The 26,070-nt window shown below is 36.6% G+C and overlaps 3 protein-coding genes across 11 annotated transcripts in view; 1 reads left to right on the top strand and 2 right to left on the bottom strand.

The window, feature by feature from the left end:
* The window catches only part of LOC127849744 (PHD finger protein 12-like), a 302,244-nt gene that overhangs the window by 117,472 nt on the left and 158,702 nt on the right, over positions 1-26,070 (bottom strand). The gene's annotated exons all lie outside the window — the stretch shown is intronic.
* On the top strand, positions 1,975-16,113 carry LOC127849796 (NIF3-like protein 1). 3 transcript variants are annotated; one of them, XR_008034963.1, is made up of 8 exons: positions 1,976-2,116; positions 2,335-2,544; positions 4,983-5,311; positions 6,055-6,208; positions 9,250-9,373; positions 10,973-11,099; positions 13,574-13,692; positions 15,508-15,641. XR_008034963.1 is itself a non-coding variant. In XM_052382558.1 (7 exons), exons 2-7 carry the CDS (start codon positions 2,456-2,458, stop codon positions 15,777-15,779), a joined length of 1,095 nt encoding a protein of 364 aa, XP_052238518.1. In that variant the 5' UTR covers positions 1,975-2,116; positions 2,401-2,455; the 3' UTR covers positions 15,780-16,113. The 3 variants fall into 3 exon arrangements, 2 of the variants coding, with proteins under 2 accessions (XP_052238518.1, XP_052238511.1); XM_052382558.1 differs by lacking the exon at positions 13,574-13,692 and having other exon boundaries at positions 1,975-2,116; positions 2,401-2,544; positions 15,508-16,113; XM_052382551.1 differs by lacking the exon at positions 13,574-13,692 and having other exon boundaries at positions 1,977-2,116; positions 15,508-16,113.
* The window catches only part of LOC127849701 (myotubularin-related protein 4-like), a 65,581-nt gene continuing 57,014 nt past the window's right edge, over positions 17,504-26,070 (bottom strand). For 6 of the 7 annotated variants that reach the window (XM_052382450.1, XM_052382465.1, XM_052382470.1 and 3 more), the window contains 3 exons: positions 25,632-25,850; positions 24,898-25,085; positions 17,504-19,762 (listed from right to left, as the gene is read on the bottom strand). In XM_052382450.1, the coding sequence (XP_052238410.1) occupies positions 19,582-19,762; positions 24,898-25,085; positions 25,632-25,850 (588 nt within the window). In that variant the 3' untranslated portion in view covers positions 17,504-19,581. Of the gene's footprint in view, positions 19,763-21,454; positions 21,575-24,897; positions 25,086-25,631; positions 25,851-26,070 lie in introns of those variants that run through there. The other variant, XM_052382481.1, reaches the window with a different exon arrangement.

Genomic DNA, 26,070 nt, shown 5'->3' with positions numbered 1-26,070 from the left:
TGGGCTAGAATGAATTTCAAACCCAAGAAGTCCAGAAGTCTGGTAATCAAGCGCGGATCAGTCACAAAACGGTTCACCCTACAAGTCCAAGGGGAAGACATACCATCAATTATGGACAGTCCCATAAAGTGCCTGGGCAAGTGTTTTGATTCGAGCCTTAGTGACAAAGCAAACGTAGAGCGCATCAGATCACAGCTCCAGGAAGGGCTGAAACAAATCGACAAATCCGCTTTACCAGGAAAGTTCAAGGCATGGCTCTTCCAGAATGCACTTTTCCCCAGACTGATGTGGCCCCTTATGCTATATGAAATACCTTCATCCTCTGTCGAATGCTTGAAGAGAAAGATCAGCAGACACCTGCGCCGATGGCTGGGAATACCACCAAGCTTTACCAGCATCGGATTGTATGGGCGATCGAACCAGCTACAACTCCCGCTATCATCACTCGTGGAGGAGTTCAAAGTTGCAAAGACACGACTGGTAGTGACGCTCAAGCAATCGCAGGACAGTTTAATCCGAAATGCTGGGATTGAAACTAGGACAGGGAGAAAGTGGTCAGCAAGCCAATCAGTCGAACAGGCCGAGAAAAGACTCCAGCAAAAAGACATTGTCGGCATCACAGCTGTAGGCAGACAGGGGCTAGGCAGCTCCAAGATAACATTATGGAGCTCTGCTGGAAACATGGAAAGGAGGAGAATGGTGCAAGATGCAAGTCAGAGCAGCAGAAGAGAAAGACAGAAGAGCGAAAGCTGTGGCTATGGGTGCCCAAGGTGCGTGGACGAAGTGGACAACGACAGAAAGAAAACTGACCTGGGCTGATATTTGGTGCTACGAACCACTGAGCGTTCCTGCTAAGATCAGTCTATGACCTGCTACCTTCACCCTCAAACCTGCACAGATGGGGTCTACAGGACCACCCCAAGTGCCAATTGTGTGACAAGACAGGAACCATGGAACATATTCTGTCATCGTGTACCACAGCCCTCACCCAAGGACGCTACAGGTGGAGACACGACAGTGTTCTTCAGGAACTCGCTGACAAGTTGGAGCGCGAGAGGACCAAGAATTGGCCCAGACAGAAACCCCAAATGATTCAGTTCGTGAAGGAAGGACAAAAGGCGCCTAAAAAACTGCAGCCTACTAGTTCTGTATTAGATGAATCTGATCAGTGGGAAATGTCTGTTGACCTGAAGCAAAAGCTAGTGTTCCCGAACATTATCCAGACAACATTAAGGCCTGACATTGTGTTGTGGTCCACTAAAGATAAGTGTCTGATCATGGTTGAACTGACAGTCTCTTGGGAATCTCGTTTTGAAGAGGCCTTCGAACGGAAAAAAGCCAAGTATACATACCTGTAAGAACAGTGCAGAGAGAAAGGATGGCGAGTGTGGATCTACCCTGTTGAAATCGGCATTAGAGGATTCCCAGCACAGTCGCTGTGGAGAATGTTCAGTGCCTTGGGCATAAAAGGAGCAGACAGGAAGAGAGCAGTGGGCAAACTGAGCCTAGCAGCAGAAAGGGCATCCAGTTGGTTGTGGATGAAGAGAGAGGGGAGGAGCTGGAAGCCTACCACCAACACGTAGTAGTGTCTGATCAACACTGCGGGCCCGCCGCCTGGAGAGTGTCCTGTGATTAAAGGGCCGAAACACTTGTTGATAGGCGGTTCTCAGCTGATGATTTTGGTGGTTTTAGCAGTACAGAACTGTATCTCACTCATATATATTTGATAGTGATTTTTTTTTCAAAAAAGTTGATTTTTTGTTATAATATTATAATTTATCATTCAAAATGATATTTTCACTAATTAATATCAAAGCCACACGCTAACCACCTGTGCCGTGGCGCACATAGCGGCCTCATGAAGTCGGCCAGCTCGCGTTAAATACACCTTATTTATTCTTTAATAACGCCAAACTGTCATACCGTATGTCTTAATAATAAATCTGTGATCAGACAATGAAAGCATGTCGCAATAATTATTTTTCGACAATTCACTCGTTTTCATGTCATAGATTCTCTATGATTTCTAAAATAGTTTAGTTACCTCCCTTATGTACAAAACCGACAAGAAATGATGAGTGTTTAACTACAAACTGCCCAATTACATTTATGCAAGGTGAGTATTTCAACATGACCAACAGTACATTTCGAAAGTATTAATTAAAGTGATTAAACGTGTAAACAATTACGCATACTTTTCTTTACTCGTAGCCTTTGATTAGGAAAATAAAAAACTGTCCCCCAAATATATTATACTGCCAGTGCCATGCTAAATTCGTATATTACAATTTCAAATGACAACATGGGTAGACAGACTTAACTACTATGTTGCAGGTGTCCCAATCAAGAAAGTTTGGCGTCTGTTATTTCAATGATAACCCAATATTTACGTCTGTCTAGATTGGCAAGGCTTTGCAGCAAACAGACACGAATACAGACTTTAGCCACCCCATTTATGTACAGGCTGTACTGTCAGAAAACTGATTCTGCCTCTTCAATTGGAGCCAACTGTGACCCAATGGATCTCTCCAATGTAATAAAAAAGTATGTATAAATAAGCATGATATTAATAATAATGTGTATTCAAAATAATAATGGACAAGCATTTGTACAATTACCTGTTTTACAGTTCGTTGCCCTGTTCCGACGGGATTTTGACATCGACAGGCCAAATTGTATCAAAACATTCAATGATAAAGAATGTTTATGCTGGGATAGGTCGACCAATTACTTGCCTAAATTATCACAAAAGATTAACCTGAAGTTCAAAATAGTTTTTCTCAGATTTATAAATATTTACATCGCACTATGTTGCCATGTTCCGGTGCCTCTTTTCAGTTCCGACGGTTTACCGTTATTTTTTACTAACCCGTAAAAATCACTAAAAGAGGTAAATTAGGGGAATGCAAAACGTCTTAATATGCTGCAGAAATAATATTTGGACAACTATTGGGAAATAGGCACCATGTTTAGGTACGAAATTGAAGATAGCGTTATGAAAGGCTATCACCAATTCAAAATAAGGCCTCCAATGCATACCGAGTTAAATGTGGACTTGGAATATACACATCTACATGATGAAAATGCAGCATGAGTGTGGATTCCACCTATTGAGGACTTTCCTCCAGAAATGAGACAGAATGTAACAGACCAAAGTCGTTTCTTAATATTGTGTGACATTGCAGGATTGCCCATAGGCCGTGTGCCAAGAGGACTAGCTGGTGCATTCAGAAATATCATAGAATTGGGAGGGTAAAATCACTGCTTTAGCCACTGGAGAGCCCTGCCCTAGCTTTGCGCCCTGGCCAGCCCCGGAAGCAACAGGTGGGGGTGTGGTCATTCCATGTGACTACATCATAACCTGTGCAGATAATGATTTTAATATCATCTCTGATGCCATAGATAGTATGCCCTTGAAGGAGGCAATGAAGATACAAGAGATGTAAAAAAAATGACGCAAAACAAAAGTACATTTGTACATATAATTATGTGCATTGTCCTTCAATAATAAAACATATGAACCATTACTATGACTTTATGTTGGTTTTTTATCGTTATTACAATTATTACATGTAGCTACATAATACAAAGTAGGCTCATTTCTGATACAAGCACTCCAGCTGAAAATTTAACACAACTATGGACACACATTAACAATATCTTAAGCATACAAGACTTGGTGTATATTGTACAATGTCACCGTAAACTATTCCAGCAAAGTTACAACAGTGCATATTTTATTTAATTGACAAACAAATGGCAAAATAATTATACTCCTTCAGAGGTTAAAGCAGTCTTATCATAGTCATGGTCTTCGGTAATACAAGAAACATGGATCCAACTGTCGCATATATCACATTGAACCCAACCATCTGGATCCTCTGAAACTTTCTGACAAATCATGGTTCCTATCAGCTCTTGTTAAAGGAATACCTCTTCCTACATCTTCTATGGCCTCTTTCACTCTAATCAATATACCAGGTGATTCTCTGTATCCCCTCTTATATGTCAAAGTTATTTTTGTAGCTTTTTTACTGTGCTGGGCTCAAATGTTGAGCTTGCTTCCGGGAACTGTATTTTTACTATTACGTGGAGTCTTGCAGTCTGACCCACTGTTATAAAGCCTAATTTGTCCCAAGTTCATGTTGAAGAAAAAGAGAATACATTTAATAAAAGAGAAACAGAAAATGATTGAAAAAGCATGGTGATATCGGATGTCAATGCCTGCTTACAGTCAATATTTAGTGTTTGGGCCATAGGAGTCTATATCAACATGTATACCGCCATGTGTTGGAAATATTTCAATAATCTCTTTCATATCAAAATATGGACAGACGAACATAAATAGGTTACTGAAATGTAACCGGAGTCTGAGCATCTGACAATACAACAAAAACTAGTTAAAAAATTATCAAAAACTGTAAAATTGCAGGAATTTGCTCATTGTCCCTGAGGAGCCTCACCACTCAATGTTACGTCAAATCCATCGGAACTGGCCAAAAGTTATCCATTTATTTTTGTTATAATTTCATTCAGATAACAGATATTGATTTACATCATATTTTAAACATATGTTGTCTGTACCTGTGCAATAACTTCTGCACTATAAAATATGCCCTGCCATGCCCAAGAAAAATTTGACATGAAACTCATTATTCAAAACGTCATTTTTCCGATTTTCAACCAAGTAAAAAAATTAACCTGCCATAAAGTATTTGGGATTTTGTTACCTAAGATAAAGATTTCATCAATCATGTACTGCTTGTTCAACAATGGCACGTGTGCGTGTAAAACGAAACAACTTTCGCTTTGTGGCCGCCGCTATTTACTGAAAGTACATTCGGATTTCATCGGAACCGGTGAAACGTCGGAACAGGGCAACGAACTGTACTAGTAGTGCAAGGTTATTGATTCCAAATACACTCAACTTTTGGCCAGTTTTTATCAAAATATTTTTTTAAACCACTTAGTACTTTGAACAGGTTAAACAAAATGGCACATCCATCCCTAGCAGGCAGCTGGGATAATGTTGGCCTCTTAGTAGAACCATCACCGCCTCACATAGTGAACATGATCCTTCTCACAAATGACCTCACTCCTCCTGTCGTTGAGGAAGCAATCTTGAGGAAGGCAGACCTGATCGTGTCCTACCACCCGCCAATATTTTCTGCCCTGAAGAAACTTACCCAAAGGCAGTGGAAGGAGAAGATTGTGATACAGTGCTTGGAGAAAAAGATGGCCGTCTTCTCCCCTCATACTACATATGACTGCTTGCTAGGCGGTGTCAATGACTGGCTCATCGGATGCTTTGGTAAAGAATATATGATATTGTAGCATTTTCTTAATATAATTTTTGTTATTGTGTTTGTGTGTGCCTGTGTGTGTTTGTGTGTGTCACTTGTTTTAAGGTCAAGTTCACAGTGTACACTTTGCCTTTTTTGCATATTGCCTATATGGATCTAGCAAAAGTTCATGTTTCTGTGGGAATCACAATGTTGTCGTGCAGTATTTCGACATAGATTGGAGCAAATCATCATTATATCAAGACGCCATATCATGTGCAACAACCATAATGCTCGCTTTGAGGTCAAGGTAACAGTAGACTTATAGAATAGGTATATAGGGAAAGTACATTTAAATAAATATAGGGAAGTACATGTTTGGTTCCAGCTCATATCTTTGTTAGCATTATGGGGTTTCAAAATAAATTGACACAAGCCTCCTAGTAACAAGACATGGCATGTTCAATAACCTTATTGCTTGCTCCGAGATCAAAGTCTCAGTTGGCACCTGAAGTTTGTTCCCAGTCCTTATATGTATATAGTGAAAGTACAATCATGTTCCTGTCCAGCTCATAAATTTATTGTTCATGATGGGATATTGAAGTAAATTGGCAAATATCAAAATAGTGTGTTGCATGCAAAAAACACAGTTTATTTACTATACTCTACCGATACATGTTACATATTATGCTGCAGATCAATTATTTTCAACACTTCATTTTTGAATTTGGTATAACTGGTACACATTAACTTTTATCTCTTTCGTTTGCAGAGTGCAAAGATATCCAGCCTGTTGAACAACATACAGAAATGCTGAACAATTCAACCCATGTTGTGGAGTTCGACACCCAGTCAGAGATATCAAGTCGTCTACACGCCAAGTTCAAAACCATACAGGATAGTTCTGTAGCACAATGTTTGCAAGGGTAACTTTTGTCATTGAAGCCATATTTACATCAATCCAATATAATGTTGAAATGAGTACAGCACATTTTTAGCTCATCTATTTTTTGAAAAAAAATTATGAGCTATTCTCATCACCTGAGCGTCGGTGTCGGCGTCCGGTTAAGTTTTGTGTTTAGGTCCACTTTTCTCATAAAGTATCAAAGCTATTCCATTCAAACATGGCACACTTACTTACTATCATGAGGGGACTGGGCAGGCTAAGTTAGATAACTCTGGCTGGCATTTTGACAGAATTATGTGCCCTTTTTATACTTAGAAAATTGAAATTTGGTTAATTTTTGTGTTTAGGTCCACTGTAATCCTAATGTATCAAAGCTATTGCTTTCATACTTGCAACACTTACTTACTATCATAAGGGGACTGTACAGGCAAAGTAATGTAACAATGACTGGCATTTTCACAGAATTATTGCCCCTTTTAAACTTAGAAAATTGAAATTTTTGTTTAGTTTTTGGTTTAGGTCCACTTTATTCCTTAAGTATTAAAGCTTTTGCTTTCATACTTGCAACACTTACCATAAGGGGACGGTGCAGGCAAAGTTATGTAACTCTGACTGGCATTTTGACAGAATTATGACCCTTTTTTGACTTAGTAACTTTGAATATTTGGTTAAATTTTGTGTTTAGATCCACTTTACTTCTAAAGGATTAATGCTGTTGCTTACAAACTTCAAATACTTTCTTACTATTATGAGGGTACTGTACTTGGAAAGTTGAATTTGACCTTTACCTTTGAATGACCTTGACTCTCAAGGTCAAAGTATTAAATTTTGCAAAAATTGCCATAAGTTAACTTCTTTATTTATGATCAGATTTGATTCCTACTTTGCCCCACACCAGAATCCCCCCCAACCCCCCCACCAATAATCCCCCCCCCCCCCCTCAAATTTTGTTTTCTTCATTTTTAGCTCACCTGTCACGAAGTGACATGGTGAGCTTATTTGACCATGTGATGTCCGGCGTCAGTAATGTGTGCGTGTGTGCGTGAGTGTGTGCGTCCGTCCGTCCGTCAACAATTTGTTTGTGTAGACAGTAGAGGTCACAGTTTTCATCCAATCTTTATGAAATTTGGTCAAAATGTTTATCTTGATGAAATCTGGGTTGGGATTGTATTTGGGTCATCTGGGGTCAAAAACTAGGTCACTAGGTCAAAAACTAGGTCAAATAATAGGTCAAATAATAGAAAAACCTTGTGTAGACAGTAGAGGTCACAGTTTTCATCCAATGTTTATGAAATTTGGTCAGAATGTTTATCTTGATGAAATCTGGGTTGGGATTGTATTTGGGTCATCTGGGGTTAAAAACTAGGTCTCTAGGTCAAAAACTAGGTGAAATAATAGAAATCCTTGTGTTGACAATAGAGGTCGCAGTTTTTATCCAATCTTTATAAAATTTGGTCAGAATGGTAATCTTGATGAAATCTGGGTTTGGATTGTATTTGGGTCATCTGGGGTCAAAAACTAGGTCACTAGGTCAAATAATAGAAAAACCGTCAACAATTTGTTTGTGTGGACAGTAGAAGTCACAGTTTTCATCCAATGTTTATGAAATTTGGTCAGAATGTTTATCTTGATGAAATCTGGGTTGGGATTGTATTTGGGTCATCTGGGGTCAAAAACTAGGTCTCTAGGTCAAAAACTAGGTGAAATAATAGAAAAACCTTGTGTAGACAATAGAGGTTGCAGTTTTTATCCAATCTTTATGAAATTTGGTCAGAATGGTAATCTTGATGAAATCTGGGTTGGGATTGTATTTGGGTCATCTGGGGTCAAAAACTAGGTCACTAGGTCAAATAATAGAAAAACCGTCAACATTTTGTTTGTGTGGACAGTAGAAGTCACAGTTTTCATCCAATCTTTATGAAATTTGATCAGAATGTTTATCTTGATGAAATCTGGGTTGGGATTGTATTTGGGTCATCTGGGGTCAAAAACTAGGTCAAAAATTAGGTCACTAGGTGAAATAATAGAAAAACCTTGTATAGACAATAGAGGTCGCAGTTTTCATCCAATCTTTATGAAATTTGGTCAGAATTTTATCTTGATAAAATCTGGGTTGGGATTGTATTTGGGTCATCTTGGGTCAAAAACTAGGTCACTAGGTCAAATAATAGAAAAACCTTGTGTAGACAATAGATTTCACAGTTTTCATCCAATCTTCATGAAATTTGGTCAGAATGTTTGTCTTGATGAAATCTGGTTTGGGATTGTATTTGGGTCACCTGGGGTCAAAAACTAGGTCAATAGGTCAAATATTAGAAAAACCTTGTGCAGACAATAGAGGTCACAGTTTTCATCCAATCTTTATGAATTTCGCTCAGAATGTTTATCTTGATGAAAACTGGGTTGGGATTGTATTTGGTTAGTCAGGTGAGCGATTTGGGCCATCATGGCCCTCTTGTTTAAAGATAATGTTATAAATGACCACCCCCCACACTATACACCCCTCTCCACCCCCAGCCCTCCCCCATTTTTGATTTAAGTATTGAGATAGGTCCCTTCACCTTTAAAAAGAAAAATAGATGAGCAGTCTGCACCCGCTAGGAGGTGCTCTTGTTAAAATAATGTAATTATGTCAAGACAATCAAGTCCTTTTTATGCTGGTAATGAAATGAACAAAAGTGAATGCAAATTTGTGCGTGTAATTTGCATTTGTTGTTATGTATCTGACTATCTTTCTCTTAGAATGTGTCACAACAAATTAAATGTCAGATTAATGTTACTACGTTATTTCCTATGATAGCTTAAGAAAATCTTTCGTTGTCTCCATTTACTGCTTAGTTAAATAATACTTCTGTTTTATATGTACACTATTACAATATTAGCAAGGATTTGTTATTGTGATATTCCTTTATATAGATAAATGTATACATGTATTGTTGAACATGTAAATCTCTGTTTATCTCATTATATGTATAAAAACACACAATTGTTGTTAATATGCTGATAAAAAGCTTAACTGTATCCATCATAGAGATTCTTTGCCTCTTGTTACCATGTTAGTGCTGATGGCCTGGTCCATATGAAGGTGATGTGTAGCAAGGCAGCTCTAACTCAAATCATGGCCAGATTAAAAGACTTTGATATGGCAAACATATCCAATCTACAATTCATGCAGTTGTCTGAGGTATTAAGTGTCGAGCGTGGTTTTATGTACCATAAATATTTTGTGACAAGCATTTGAGTCTAGTTCTGGAAAAATGTGGTTTAAACCTTTGCCACTTAGATATGTATTTTCACGCATTTGTAGTCCTTTAGAAAGTGATATTTAATTTTAGACCTTTCTTACTAGATTGAAGTTTTGAAGGCTTCATTTCCAACCCTTAGATACTGCTGAGCAGCAAACAGCATAAAACCTGAACAGACTGCAAGTAACTCGCAGGCTGTTCTGGTTATATGCTGGTTGCAAGTCATTTTCACTTTGCTTCTTATGGTGGAAACGGTTAAATTTACATTCACTCTGTTATAGATCTCTTTATTTTTAAAGAAATAATATATTTTAAAAACTTAAAATGAGAATGTCCCTATAAAAAATAGATTATGTATGAAGTAACATGATAAATACTGGTACTCATTACTGTTAAATATTTTCCAGTCCATCATGATCTGTAGGAGGACTTAATAACTGAATTATATGCTTGAATTATTCAGCATACATGCAGTACTACATAACAAGTATACTGGTCATGTACGTAATTCCGGCCACTTTTGGGACTATTTAAGAAAAATCTTTAGTGTTAGGCAACTGGTTGAAACTAAACTTCACATATATAATCCTGGGTTCAAAACTAACCTAGCATGAAAATTTAAATAGAATTAGATCAGTGAATGTTACTTAATGAACAGAAAATGATGACATGTAAACTATCCATTTTCGTAGGTTAAATGTACCTAAAAAATCGGCCACTTTTCAGTTTGATCTGCAGATAAAATTACAAAGCATTATCTTTTGACAAATGTCCTCAAATTCAGAGTATTAATCAATGTTTATACTATTAAAATTTTTGACTTGAAATTTAAATAAATGCGAAATTATTATACCAGTTACTCCCCCTACCTATTTTAATAAATATAAACAATGGGAAACTGCTAATTAATTAAAAAAAATATTTCTTTTGAATGTGTTTAATAAATTTTTTCAAACATAGCTAAAAAAGTAAACACATTTTGTTTGAAAAGTTGACTTCAGTTTTGATGATTAGTAAACGCTTATATATAATATTAAAACATGTAATCTAGTAATATTCTTATAAAGGGAGGTAATTCATATATTAAAAAATATATTTAGGTTCTGATTTTTATGTTTTGAATATAATTTTTTGTACAATTAATTGGTAAAACTTTAATTTAAGTTTATTAGATAAAATAAAAATAATTTTATCAAATATATTTGTTTCTTATATGAATATAATTGTTGAAACAAATGATGACATCACTTTCCCCACGAGCCAAATATTTCCCGCTATATTTGTGACATTTTAACACAAACGTTTACAGTGATGTGGTTCTTACATTTGCAAAACATTGAGAGTAGGGATGGTTTTCATGTTGATTTTTCTAAATAAAAACAAAATATGTGCGTTAAGATCATGAAAATGATTTTACATAGGTGGCCGATTTTTTACGTACAGGCCGGAATTACGTACATGACCAGTATGCTAGTTACACAACTTAATTTATAATAGGTGAACATATTAGCAAAGCTTATATTGTGCACACATTCTAGGTTCCGAAGGTTGGATACGGTATGGGACGGAAGTCCAAACTGAAGTCCAGTGTAAGTCTCGACGATGCAGTCAATACAGTGAAGAAGCATCTCAAACTGGATCATGTTCGGCTTGCAGTTTCACCTGGTATTGACGTGTATTCAGATTTTTACCTCATCGTAGTCCGCAGACATCTATTCTGGTCTATCACTGTCTGTTGTCCATTATCTTCAAATACATACAATCCAATTTATCCTCTAAAAATACTCAGATAAAATTGACCAACCTTGATAAGAATGTTAATTTGCTGTGCAAAAACCATTCAAATATTATTTATTTTGTTTGAACATAGCCACCAGGGGCAGGGCGTTTTAAACTTATACTAATTTTTGGACTGCTTTGAAAATCCACTTGTCAGAAACCATGGCTGCAATATGAAATAATGGTACACAGTTGTGCCTTTTATGGTCAACACAAATAACAAATTTACCATTGATAGTTATAAAGGACAAAATTAAATGGAGATTTCATATTAATTTTAATGAGCTTTTAATTAATTTGACATCTGCAGTCAATTGTATAAATCTGGATAACTCTTATCCAACGGATAACTTTTGGTTATCTTCAATTTTATGATAAGATAACCAAAAGTTATCCGCTGGTTAAGAGTTATCCAGATTTATACAATTGGCTACTGATCATTTGATAATAATGGTCCAATTACTTTTTTAAGGAGTTCTTGCCCTTTGATTATTACTATGTCATTTTCAAATGGATTTTAAGCTCACCTGAGCTCAGGTGAGCTTTTGAGATCTGTCTTTGTCCGTTGTCTGGCCGTCCATCGTCCACATTTGATTTGTAAACATTCTAGAGGCCACATTTTGTGTCTGATCTTCATGAAACTTGGTCAGGTTATTTGTCCCAATGATACCTCGATCGAGTTGGAAAATGGGTCATGCTAGGTCAAAAACTAGGTCACTAGGTCAACAAAAAAAGAAAAACCTTGTAAACACTGTAGGTAGAAGTCACATTTTATGCCCAATCTTCATGTTACTGTGTCAAAACGTTTGTCTTAATGATACCTTGGTTGAGTTCGAAAGTGGTTCCGGTCTGTTGAAAAACATGGCCGCCAGTGGGCGGGGCAGTTTTCCTCATTTGGCTATAGAGAAACCATGGAAACACTCTAGAGGCCACATTTCTTGTCCAATCTTCATGAAACTTGGTCAGAAGATTTGTCCTTATGATACCTCGATCTTGTTTGAAACTGGGTCATGCTGGGTCAAATTTAGGTCACAAAGTCAAAAAGAAGAAAAACCTTGTAAACACTGTAGAAGTCACATTTTATGCCCAATCTTCATGTAACTGTGTCAAAATGTTTGTCTTAATAATATGTTGGTCAAGTTCAAAAGTGGTTCCGGTCCGTTGAAAGACATGGCCGCCAGTGGGCGGGGCAGTATTCCTTATTTGGCTATAGAGAAACCTTGTAAACACTCTAGAGGCCACATTTCTTGTCCGATCTTCATGAAACTTGGTCAGAAGATTTGTCCCAATGATGCCTCGATCAAGTTCGAAACTGGGTCATGCTGGGTCAAAAACTAGGTCACTAGGCCAAAAAAAAAGATTAAAACCTTGTAAACACTGTAGAAGTCCCATTTCATGCCCAATCTTCATGTAACTTTGTCAAAATGTTTGTCTTGATGATATGTTGGTAGAGTTTAAAAGTGGTTCCGGTCCGTAGAAAAACATTGCTGTCAGTGGGCAGGGCAGTATTCCTTATTTGGCTATAGAAAAACCTTGTAAACACTCACTCTAGTAGCCACATTTCTAGGTCCAAATCTTACAAAAAACCTTGTAAACACATGTAGAATTAGCATTACTTGGAAATGTTTGCATTGCAAAAAAAAACATGCAAAAGGACAGTACTCAATCAGAATTAATGATATGCTCACACTGCAAAAGTAAACAGAAAAGAACCAATCTAATATGCTCTAGAGTACTGAATTTTCAACTATCGGTAAGCAATGAACAAGGCCTTGTAAAAAAGGTGAGCGAACTAGGGCCATCTTGGCCCTCTTGTTTGTTTCTGTGCAGATCTCAGGAAGTTATTACCAGAATTTCTTGAAACTTTGTATGAACTTCCATTTTAGGTGGACATATTCAAATAATTGTCCATTTGTTCTGCTGAGTGCTCCATTGATTTTTAAGGGAGTTATTTCTATTGTGCAATTAATCTTTTCCACTTCTAATTTTGGACACTAATGACTCAAATGTTATAACTTTGTCATATGCATCATCCCTTTTGGGTTTTATGCCCAAGTGGAAAAAGTACAGGTACAGCTCCAGTCAGGAAACCCTTATATTGGAAATTTTTTGTGTGTGAAATCTTGAGATTGGATCTTTTGGTATGTTTGGTCTTTTTAATTCTTTAGCACTTAAATGCTTAAACCCATCTAAATATTGTTTTACATGCCTTTTTGCCAAACAGTTTCAGTGCTCATTTGATTTTTTCCCTTCCAGTTTATTCCCATTTGGAACATTGCACATTTCACTCCTTAAGGAATTTTTCTGACGAAATATAGAATTTCGTACTTTTTCATTGTTTGGGAATGTTTCTTTTTCAGTTAATTTAAACAGGACAAAAATCGCTGTCATTACCTAGTACAACCAATGAAGCAGTGTATAAGTGATCTCATGTTTGTCAGAAAAAAACATCAGAGAGAAGTGCTTGCATTGGCACTGTGTATGTATTTGTCAGTGCTCTTAACTTTACTAATTCAAATTAGTTATTTGCAGTGCCAAATGTATGATTATCTGTAATTCTTCATTTTTGAAAGATATCAAAATTGAAGACATTGAACTTATTTTTATGCCCCCTTTCGAAGAAAAGGGGGTATATAGTTTTCGCACTGTCTGTAAGTCTGTCTGCCAGTCTGTCACACTTCGTGGCCTCTCTCTAATTCAAATGGTTTTCATCCGATCTTTATGAAACTTGGTCAGAAGTTGTATCTAGACAATATCTAGGTCAGGTTCAAATATGGGTTATGCCGGGTCAAAAACTAGGTCACGGGGTCGAAAAAAATAATCCAAGGGAAGTAATAAGCTTTAAATGGACATAATTATCTGACCTGCCAAATTATATATTTTTGTTAAATAAATCAAAGCGACGCAGTAGGCGGCCTTGTGTTTCTGACAAAAACATCATGGTAAAAGGTCAAGGTCATCCTTCAAGATCTAAGATCAAAAATACAAATCCAAGGGAAGTAATGAGCTTTAAAAGGAGATAACTATTCAATATTGAACATAGCAACTTTATATTTGTCATGCATGTGTATCTCATGGCGCTGCACATTTTGAGTGGTGAATCTACAGTAACAGTAGTGGCTTTTAATTATTTGCTACTAAAAATAGAGATTTGTTAGAGACAATTATTTTCAAGGGAAGTTATTTATATAATTATAAATCTCAGATTATATATTTCCTTACCAAGAATTTAAGTTCTTTTCAAAGTTACTGCACAGATTTTTTATTTTGATTATTTAGAACTCAAATGATTGATTTGTCAAAGTTTTTTTTTAATGATATACTTATCATTTCTTTCCTGTACTAATTTGTGAATGGTAGGGTTCATTACATACCTGTGGACTTATGTCAATAGATACATGATGAACTCTGGCTATGATCTCTTTGTAAACCACAGGCCTTGGTTGTCAGTGATGTCTGACTTGGTCATTTTTGACTGTTTACGAAGGGAGATGATTTCTATACCTGCCAAATGATAAATAGAAATTTTATTTCAAAGCGGCGCAGTAGGGGGCATTGTGTTTCTGACGAACACATATCTTGTTTGTTTATTTTTTCTGTGGGCATAAACTTTAACAGTGAGGAGTGTTTTGCAGTTTCAAACAATATTTGTATTTAAAGTCAGTCCTCTGTATTTGGTGTTGAAAATCTATTTTGCTGTGGACAAAAGCCAAATCAGTTAAGAGGTCTGTTTAGGCAGTGTCCATCAGTTTGCAGTCTGACCAAACCGTTTTATGATTTTTTTTTCCATTTCAACTTGAAATAATCATTCTCAGAAACCAAATCATGGAGTTCTATCATGGTCTGTGCAACATCAGGTATCAATTTAGACATTAGAATCTGGGTAAACATGATCAATTAATTTTCTTCTCTCTTAGCTTGATCTAAAACCTTATATGCTCAGAAGCAAAATAAAAATGGCTATATGCAACCAGCATAGACCACACTAAAATTGCAAAATCTTTAAGTTACAACATAAAAGCTTGAAATTGCAGCTATAATTCAAAATTCAACTTTTCAGAGTCTAGTAGGTTAATCAGGTAGTAGTGCTAGGTCAACTCAGCGTCCACACATAATGTGGCCTGGAAAGGACCTCATAAACATCAAAATACACAAACACACATGCACACACACACACACAACTTGAATCTACATGTATTAAAAAAATTCTTTAATTTCATTTTTAAGGGACTACATACGTGTCGAATTGTGTATCTGAGAGGTAAAGGTTTGAATTATTTTTCTTTCTGGACAGAGACCAAAGCGGTGAGCAGTGTTGCGGTGTGTGCTGGTTCAGGCAGTAGTGTGCTCCATAATGTCCCAGCAGACCTGTATGTGACGGGGGAGATGTCACATCACGAGGTACTTCACGCCATGTACAGCGGCACATCCGTTATACTCTGTGACCATAGCAACACGGAGAGGGGCTACCTAGTGGCATTGAGGGAGAAATACAGAGAGATGTTCGAAGGAAAGATTCAAGTGGAAGTGTCTGAAACGGACGCAGATCCGTTGAAAATTGTTTGATTCATTTGTTGTCTCTTCTTTTTTAAATTATATTTTATTGGCCTAAAGGGAATTATTATCAGCTTTTGGTGTGTTTTTTAAGTACCTTTCCCACATGCGAAGAATAGTGTTTGCTGCTCATCAGTAACTAAGGGTTTGAAATGAAGCCTTTAAAACTTGAATTTGGTAAAAAAGGTATTTAATTGAATGTGACTTTCTAAAGGACTACAAATGCGTCAAAATACGTATCTAAGTGGTAAAGGGTTAAATGCTGTCGGTTGTAAACGTTTTTGCAAATTTACCAAAGCAATTTTTTTTTTCAATTTATGATTATCAATAAACAAACATGTTTTTAGTCAAGAGTTCTATTTTCTTGTTGCTATATAATTCTCATATTATTTTTTAGCTCAACTGTTTTCAGAGAAAACCCAAGGTATTGTCATAGCCAGCTTGTGTCGTCCGCCGTCCGCGTCGTGCTAAAACCTTTACATGGGTTCTAAAATGAAAGTGCTTCCACCCGCAACTTTGAAACTTCATATGTAGATGCACCTTGATATGTTCTACACACAACACCCATTTTGGGGTCACTAGGTCAAGATCACTGTTACCTCATTCAAAACTGCACCCGCAGCAGAGCGTTGGCACCTGTTACGCGGTGCTCTTGTTTAAAATTGATACATTTTTAAGAAAAAGGTTATTTTGCCAAACTGTGAACAAGTACCTAAAACGTTCACAGCTATATGACCTTAATGGGTTGATGATCATAATTAATTTTCCCTGCCACGGGTTTTGGCCGACTTATGGCCCATATTTTATCCCTTTGAACATATAAGCCCCAAACTTTAAGACTTACTGATTCCTTTATTAAAAAGCTAAATGACCTTAATGTGTAGAGGGTGGTAAGGACGTAATTTGTTTATAGCCAGTTTTGGCAGAATGATGGAACTTTTGTCCTTTTTTCCAGCTATAGAATATATGAGTCGCTTTCTGAGAAAACTGGGCATAATGCCTGTGCGTAAAGTGTCGTCCCAGATTAGCCTGTGCAGTCCACACGGGCAAATCAGGGACGACACTTTCCGCCTAAACAAGATTTTCGGTAAAAAGGGACTTCCTTTAAACCAAAAATACCACAAAAGCAGAAAGTGTTGTCCCTGATTAGCCTGTGCGGACTGCACAGGCTAATCTGGGACAACACTTTACGGGCATGCATTATGCCCAGTTTTCTCAGAACACGACACATATAGTTCCCAAAAGTTTGTGTACACAACTTCTCTACTTTTTGGGCAGATTTTTCTCAAACGTTCACAGCTGAATTAAATGAATGTGTAGATGATCCAAAAGAATGACATTTGGCTGTGACCATTTTTTGCAGATTTATGGCCCTTGATCAGTTGTTTTTTTTCACTGATGAAAATATCACTAATGAAAACATCACTAAAATTGTACGTTCTCAACTTCTTATGATATTCTTGGTGAATTTCCCTTAAGCATTTACACCTGAATGACATTGATTATTGTAAAGAATGTAAATATGGCTTCAACAATGGTGGCAGTATAACGACCCTGTATTTTCAGTATAGAATATGAACTCCCCAAAATTGTGTGTATTCATTTTGAGAAGATGTCTACATGAAACAATAGATTCCAATCTGAACATCTCAATTGAAGTGTAGTTGTTAAGCGCATTTTTTAAATGCTTATCAGACTGCATTGTGAGACAAGAAGCATTGACCTGTACACCAATGCTGAGTTCACCATTTATTTAATGATCATTCCTTGACAATTTCTTTATTCATACATTCATAAATCATATACATCAAAATAATAAACATATTTAGTGCAATGGTGTTGTTTAACTTGATAAGCTTCTTAAAAGTTCCAACACGTCCTTTAAAAAAAAAATAAGAATCACATAATCTGAATGCTGGCATTCTTTGTTTTCAACATTAAAATCAATGTTAAGTTTGATTCAAATACTCATAAATGGGAGATATTTCAATAACATCATGTATTTATTGAAGACATTTTTATATCTACTTTTATGTTGCTTTGCCCTTAAAATGTTTCATATATAATAGTCGAGCTAAAAATGGTTAAAACCTGAATATTTCATGAAAGAATTGTCTTAAATAAATTACATGAAAATATGAGGCCCAGATAAGCAAGAAATAACAGAAATGTCCACCACCTTTAGCTTTTTATAAAATTGTAATGCAGGTTTCTCTAGCAATAACCTGAATAGAAAAATTATAAACCAATGGTCAACAAGCAATTGCATAAGTAAAGGATTTAGGGAAAAGTAAACTCAACAAAACATTAGCTTTACAAAGCAAAACTTAACAACAGAGACGGGTGCTGAAAAAATGACTATATGGCTTTTATGCCTTGAAGTTACAATACAGAAGTGAAGGAGAAAAACTATAAACGATAATATAACACAGATTATAAACGTTTTATCCCCCCAAAAATTGTATACAGCTATAATCTGAAAATCATAAAATGATTTTCTCATTGCTGAATTACTATGTCCATGACATTCTCTACCATTTTTACAGCATTCAATTACCTACACATTTCAACTTGCATTTACACACTCATTTCAACATTCAAACAAGGAATGACACACTTATTCATAAATTAACACTTACAGAAATACAACTTTTACATGTATCCTGCGCAAACATACTTTCCAAAGTTGTGCATTTTCCAGTCTAATACACAAACATTTGTAGCATAACACTTGTGCTGTTAAATGTCTTAGTACATGCCAAGGCCGCCAAACAAATGGAAGACAGATAAGAATGTAACATCGGTCGAGTCCCATCTGTTTCAAATAGTTATTTACAATTGCTATACATCCCCTGGTGTCATGAAACAAGAAATTTAATTATCCTATTGTTTACTTCTTACTGACATGTAAACATATATCAAGCAAGAATAAACTTACGATCTTCAACTTTTGTCCCATCAAAACCAAGATTAATGGTAATAGTCCACAAACAAAACTTCAAAGACAACCAATTTACCACAAGCTTATTAGGCATAAAATGGCGTAAGCAATGACATGCGTATATAAATAAGAATCACTGTTGGGAAAAGATTGTAGCAAAATATTTCACATAATAATATAAATTATAACCCACATGATTTTTGCAGCTAGATTTCAAGATACTTTGTGATATAATATTGTGGCAAAACAGTTGCTTAATCCCATGCAGTTTTTAAAATTTAACCCATTTATGCTGAGTGGACTCTCCCATCCTTCAAAAGTGGATCAATTTATTTCCAAAGTTAGGGATGTCTAGTAAATTTATTTCTATATTTCTAACAGAAATTCCTTAAAGCAAACAGCGCAGACCCTGATGAGACGCCGCATCATGCGGCATCTCATCTGGGTCTACGCTGTTTGCCAAGGCCTTTTTTCTAGACGCTAGGCATCAATAAGTTATGCAGAGGGAAGAATTTTTTCCAAGACCATACTGCCCATCCTAGCCAAAGAGGTTTAAGGACTGATGTTACATTCTCTGAAAGTGCTTCATGATACATCATCAATTCCCATACTATATCAAAGCTGTTTGCGTCTGATGTTGCATACTCAATGCCATCTGTTAGCCCACAGTTGGTCAATGGATCTCCCAACAAACAAGGTTTCAAGATTGACGTAACGATCTCAATACTAGCTGTTTGCATTCAACAATCTAAGAACAGAAATGTCAAAACTGATGTTAAATTCTCGATACAAGCAGTCATTGCTTCCACACAGACTCTCCCAGTACACAGAGGTTTCAAGATTGACATTACATTCTCCACGAGCCATGATCGCTCAGTTTGAAGCTGCAGCTCCCAGTGAACTCAACTCATCGACCTCAATGATGGATTTCGAGAGGTTGGAGCTGATATCTCTGAAGCAGGCTTTACAGACGCGCTGGTCGACGTTCGTCATCTGTTGGGGGACTGGTGCTTTCTCACTGGAACAGTTATGGCAAAATATCCTCCCACAGTTTCTGAAAAACAACGGGGGATTGGTTGAAGTGTTATTAAGGAGCTGAAAAAACTTCTTAAATAACGTTGTTAAAGTTACACTACATGATGCAATGTCTGGTATCAGATGTTCTGAATGATTGTTTAACCCTTTCCCACTCAGAAGCAAAGTGAAAATGGCTATGTGCAAACAGCATAAAACCAGAACAGCCTGCGAGTAACTCGCAGACTGTTCAGGTTTTATGCAGTTTGCTGCTCATAAGTATCTAAGGGTTGGAAATGAAGACTTAAAAACTTGAATCTAGTAAGAAAGGTCTTAAATTACATAAAACTTTCTAAGGGACTACAAATGCGTCAAAATACGTATCTAAGGTAAAGGGTTAAGAACTAAAAGTACAGATCACACTTATTGTTTGTTTGTTGATTGTTTTCTCCATTTTCAAAAGTATTTCTGTCATATCACAGCAGTCAGTTCACCAACTCAAACATTTCTTGGGAAAGCTGGTTTATGAGATGTGAGTTCACATATGCCAGTAGCTGACAACTGCTCTACTTGAACCAGACAGGGGGTGAATGGGCAAAGACGGGATTTCATGCAAAATAACCATACAAGCTATTCGGCCTGGTCAGGGATTTAACAAGTGATTTTTTTTTTAATTATTTTTAATAAACAAATAATTTTTATTTGTAAACATCAGTATTCAGCATTTTAAGTGCAAAAACTGACACAGACTTATGCACTTACCCTAATTTATAGCTTATATTTTTCAATAGTTATATTTCTAAAAATAGGAACATTCAACATAGCACAGTTCAAAAGCTGACTGACAGGGTCCATGCGGCCTACTATTGCTAAGGTCTTGCAACTTTTTTCCCCTTCAAAACCAGTGATTTGTTCACAATTTTGGGGAATGGGGCCGGGGCTCTCTTTGGGTTGGGAAAAGTTGGGTTGTTTGACTTACGTTGTGAAATCATTGTTGGTAATTTTTTGGAACAACTATAAATTTGAGAAGTGATTTCAATATGAATTTAATAAAGTTCAACTTGGAAAACTGGACGGAAATGGACTCAATGTAAAGATAAATTTAAAACTATATATGGAAACCTTTAATTGGGATTTTTTAGGTCCCATTAGGGTAAAAACTATACTTTTTTTCTATTGGGAATAGGTCCCTTTACTTAACCCATACTTGAACACTGTAAACTGTGTTTACTTTTCAACCAGTGTCTTTCATGAAATAGAAACATTATAAACGTCTGACCTTTTATCCACTGGTAAGTTCCTGTGTGTTTTTTTTCAATAGAAACAAGATCATAGTACAAAAAAATCCTGAGCAGGATCAGCATCCTGTAAATTCCATGTTTTGCTGAAGTATTGATTACTTAAACATAACTAAAAATCTGATTTTGAGACTATAAATACTTTGCTGTTACAAGAACATCGCATGAAAATTTAAAAGATAACAATATGAGATTGCAGTTTTTTTCATTAGTGATAGAGCACCAAATATATATGATATTGATTTCATTAATTAATATTTTACCTATGGTTATTTGAGTGTAAATACTAGAATTTTGGCAATATAAAAAAAGGAAAATGTCATGTTTATCAACACAAGCTGATATATATGCACCATATAGGACAAGTACTAACAAAATTGTGGGCAACATAAATAGTTGAAACCAAAAAAGGCTGTGTGTGTTCATGTTCTGGTAAAAACTGTTTATCACCAAATGGTAACTATTATTGGAACTTGCATGCATTTACCATGCTAACATCTTACTAGCATTTCCCCATCACTTCTGAGCTTTTATGACTTTCTGGCTGACCAGTCCTACAATCCAAAGAAAAAAGCTCTGCCTTTCTGTCAGTGAAGCATTGAAAACCAACATTAACTTGCTTGGTGTGCAATTTTTAATAAACTCAAATATTTGGCAAAGTTAGTTGTATATTGTATGGTCATCTTTGTCTCCAACAAAAGTTTTCTATAAGAATCACCACCACCACCTTAGAGACACCAATAATACAAGACATTACACACGACTGGAAATATCACATCATTTGCATTAGGATAGAACTACAATTTAGATTAGATGCTTAGGTACTGTAAAAAGATGCTAAGCTCACTGACATTCTGCCTTTAATAACACTTAATTTAGAAAAAAATAATAGAAAGTCAGAAATATATATGAGCCTTGTGTCTAGAAAAACTGGGCTTAATGCATGTGCAAAACGTGTCGTCCCAGATTAGTTTATCATGGATGACTCTTTCCGCCTAGACTTAAGTAGCCTTTGGATTAGATCTGTAAACAAATAATTCCATATAAAAGGCAGAAAGATGTACTGGCTTTAAAGGGACAATTTACAGCATTGTAAGTGAAGACAGAAAATAAGCTTGAGAAATTTAAGCTATAAAGGAAGGCAAGTACATGAAAGGCTGCATAAAGTGAAAGAAGATTATCTAACTCAGGCGTGTGCATTTGGAAATGCCTGAGAGCAGTGCTTTCCACAGGATTTTTGTCAGATGCCCAGGGGCTGATAGGGGTGGTTTGGGAGGGGTGTCCCCTCCCGACGTTGATTTTTTAAAATTTAACGTGTCAATTGACGTTCTGTGGTGCGTTATAACTCAAAGAAAAACAGCGTCAAAAGACGTCATTTGGTGCGCTATGACTTTTCAAGAAAATCCCCCAGTCATTAAAAAATATAGATTATTTAATTGTTTTAAAACTTTCCCGCATAGATAGTAAAATCCCGACTCGAACAACTCCCCAATATATCCGTTTCAACCAGACTCTATTACTGTATACTTACTACTTATCAAGTTTCTATTTATTACCCCGATAATCCCGTTTATTTTGTTTTTAAAAATCACTTTATGGTAAATATTAACGATAAAAGCTCTCAATTATTTCTTTAACACAAACCTTGCCATTTTTCTATAGTATCAAATAAATTTTAAGTGACTATTTATAAATTTGATGAAATATTGCCTCTGAACATGCGTCGATCCCCTGACGTGTTGTGTGCTTTTTTAAACATTCAATACACGCACGCTTTCTATGCAAATGACGCGACGTTTTACATGCTGCATAATTTTCGCTCGTTTTAATTGAGGAAAATATTCGACACAAAATAACTTTGCACTGCTAATTTGAAGCAAGAATATTTCAACATTGTGGTAATATTTACATTCGGAGTTGTGTTTTGGATTAAAAACGCATTAACATCGACTGAATGGGTTTCCAATTACAAATTTTATTATTCCCATTTGAGATTTCAATAAATATTAACAGTTGCGTTATGAATTCGACGATTATTTGTTTAAACACTTTACGAGTCAAATAAATGTTTTGACGGAATTATGCATGAAATTCATGTCCATGAGGATTACGGCCGGTTGCCATCATCAGTCTTCTAAGTGACTGGCAAAGATTTCTGTGGCAATTACATGTACGTCTTGAGTCGTCTGCATGATTTAACAGCAGGTATTGCCTTCCTACTGCTGTCGCTCATACAAAGCGTGCGCTGTCATTGGCCAATATTGACTTTCTAATACAGGGACGCTCCGCTTTTAGGCGGGCCTTAGTTGGGTAAAGCGACAAATGATCGTAAATCGGCTTTCAAATTTTTGGCAAAGTCGATATCGCTTTGATCTTAAGCTGCATGAACTGTCAGAATACACTGATCGGAAAATTTCAGGCGCCCCGCGGACTCTGATTTTGAAATTCAAGCGCCCCACTGAGGGACTGTTAAATTGCCAGTGGAAAGCACCTGATAAAAAGAGAAAACCCTTAACCCTTTGCATGCTGGGAAATTTGTCATCTGCAAAAATGTCGTCTGCTGAATTTCTAAAATTAGCATTTTCTTTGATTTTATTCAAAGAATACTATCAGAATAGCAAACAGTTTGGATCCTGATGAGACACCACGTTTTGTGGCGTCTCATCTTGATCCAAACTGTTTACAAAGGCCTTCGAAATTCGGTTCCAGCACTGAAAGAGTTAACCCTTACATGGTGCACCAAAACTCTGAAATAGATCTACAGATGTTGAGAACTAACTTTGAAACTATTATGGCATTTAAACAATAAATCCTTGGCTTCATCCATGCGCATAAAGTGTTGTCCCAGAAAAGTCTGTGCAGGCTAATCAGGGACAACTGTTCCCACGTTAATAGTACTGTTTTTGTTTCAAGGAAGTCTCTGTTACTGCACAGGCTAAGCTGAGACCATACTTTACACAAATGCATTGAGCACAGTTTTCCTAGAACATGGCTCAAATGTAACTGAAGTCAAAGCTGCCTATAAACAGAGCATACCCTACCTGTGACTGAAGTCAAAGCTGCCTATAAACAGAGCATACCCTACCTGTGACTGAAGTCAAAGCTGCCTATAAACAGAGCATTCCCTACCTGTAACTGAAGTCAAAGCTGCCTATAAACAGAGCATACCCTACCTGTAACTGAAGTCAAAGCTGCCTATAAACAGAGCATACCCTACCTGTAACTGAAGTCAAAGCTGCCTATAAACAGAGCATACCCTACCTGTAACTGAAGTCAAAGCTGCCTATAAACAGAGCATACCCTACCTGTAACTGAAGTCAAAGCTGCCTATAAACAGAGCATACCCTACCTGTAACTGAAGTCAAAGCTGCCTATAAACAGAGCATACCCTACCTGTAACTGAAGTCAAAGCTGCCTATAAACAGAGCATACCCTACCTGTAACTGAAGTCAAAGCTGCCTATAAACAGAGCATACCCTACCTGTAACTGAAGTCAAAGCTGCCTATAAACAGAGCATACCCTACCTGTAACTGAAGTCAAAGCTGCCTATAAACAGAGCATACCCTACCTGTAACTGAAGTCAAAGCTGCCTATAAACAGAGCATACCCTACCTGTAACTGAAGTCAAAGCTGCCTATAAACAGAGCATACCCTACCTGTAACTGAAGTCAAAGCTGCCTATAAACAGAGCATACCCTACCTGTAACTGAAGTCAAAGCTGCCTATAAACAGAGCATTTCCTACCTGTAACTGAAGTCAAAGCTGCCTATAAATAGAGCATACCCTACCTGTAACTGAAGTCAAAGCTGCCTATAAACAGAGCATACCCTACCTGTAACTGAAGTCAAAGCTGCCTATAAATAGAGCATACCATACCTGCAGTGATGCTTCCTGTTCAAGTAGGTGAACTGTTGATCGCAGCTGGCGCAATGCGTGACGGTGTGGTCCGGTACCCAGCGTACGATGTTCACCTCTGGGTCATCCATCTGGTCCCAACTCGCGTCCGAAGCAGCGTTGCTATAGTTACTCTGAATTGAGGCTAAATCACAGCTGCCCGGCAACTCCTGATAACCAGTGAGAGAATTATAAAATGTATTTGGTGAAACATTTTAATGATTATCAAAAGCTATTTTATTTTATCACTTAAATTGTTTAGAATTTGAATTGTACTGACGAAAGCAGAGGCAATAAATGCAGAGATACGAAACTGTTTATTTTCTAAGAAGATTAAGTTGTAAGCTGAATTTTGTAGATTATGGTTTGACATGTTTGTGTTGTTTGCTTAATAATGCCAATTGCAAATACATGTACAACACAAATTAACAATAATTTTATATAAAAACATGTTACATATCCACCTTTTTTATATAAATGATGTGCATGCTTTTATTTCTGAATTTAAGCTATTGAGAGATGGGCTTTAACAGCATTGTAGTAAAAACAAAAACCAGAAAACCAATGTCAAGGTCAAGTTTTAAAGTAAACCCTTTCCCAATCTGAAGAAAATTTTAAATAGCTTGTGCAAACAGCATACCGGTACATATGTAAAACCAGAACAGCCTGCGACTTAAACAAAACTATGAAGTATCACATTATCAAATTTATCTTACGTGAAACTGCAGATTGCAAACATCTCCATTGCAGGCAGAGGCATGCTGGGCAAGCATGCGTTGCAGGCCAGTGATTTCTTCCTGCATTTGCAGCATTCTCTGCTCGTAGCTGTCTATGATTTGACTGATCTGCTTCTGAACTGGGTCAGAGAACTTTGTAAGTCCATCAATATCTAGGTGACGGCTTAGGCCAGACTTTGATACACGAACATCTATGGACTGAAACGGAGAACTTTGTTATGTTTTACTAAATACTTGTCATTTTATAAAATAAATGTACAGATAATGCGAGTTGACTGTTGAATACAGTTCAGTTTTATTTAGTAAGGTTAAGAAAAACACAATTTTCAAATTTGTATAAAAAATGAGATAAGTAAGGTCCCAAAACTGCATCCTATTCAATAGAGTTGGCTAAGAGGGTATTAAATTAAAGTTATCA

This window comes from Dreissena polymorpha, chromosome 1 (genome assembly GCF_020536995.1).
Source record: "Dreissena polymorpha isolate Duluth1 chromosome 1, UMN_Dpol_1.0, whole genome shotgun sequence".
In the NCBI taxonomy this organism is placed as follows: domain Eukaryota; kingdom Metazoa; phylum Mollusca; class Bivalvia; order Myida; family Dreissenidae; genus Dreissena; species Dreissena polymorpha.
The sequence above is the reverse complement of the archived record's forward strand: the minus strand, read 5'-3'. Positions and strand labels throughout refer to the sequence as shown.

Excerpts from the sequence above, each read along its gene's own strand:
- LOC127849796 (XM_052382551.1), top strand. The coding sequence starts at position 2,372 with ATGATAACCCAATATTTACGTCTGTCTAGATTGGCAAGGCTTTGCAGC. Across the intron at positions 6,209-9,249 it reads GTAGCACAATGTTTGCAAGG|TGCTGATGGCCTGGTCCATA; the intron begins GTAACTTTTGTC and ends TTACCATGTTAG. Across the intron at positions 11,100-15,507 it reads TCGGCTTGCAGTTTCACCTG|AGACCAAAGCGGTGAGCAGT; the intron begins GTATTGACGTGT and ends CTTTCTGGACAG.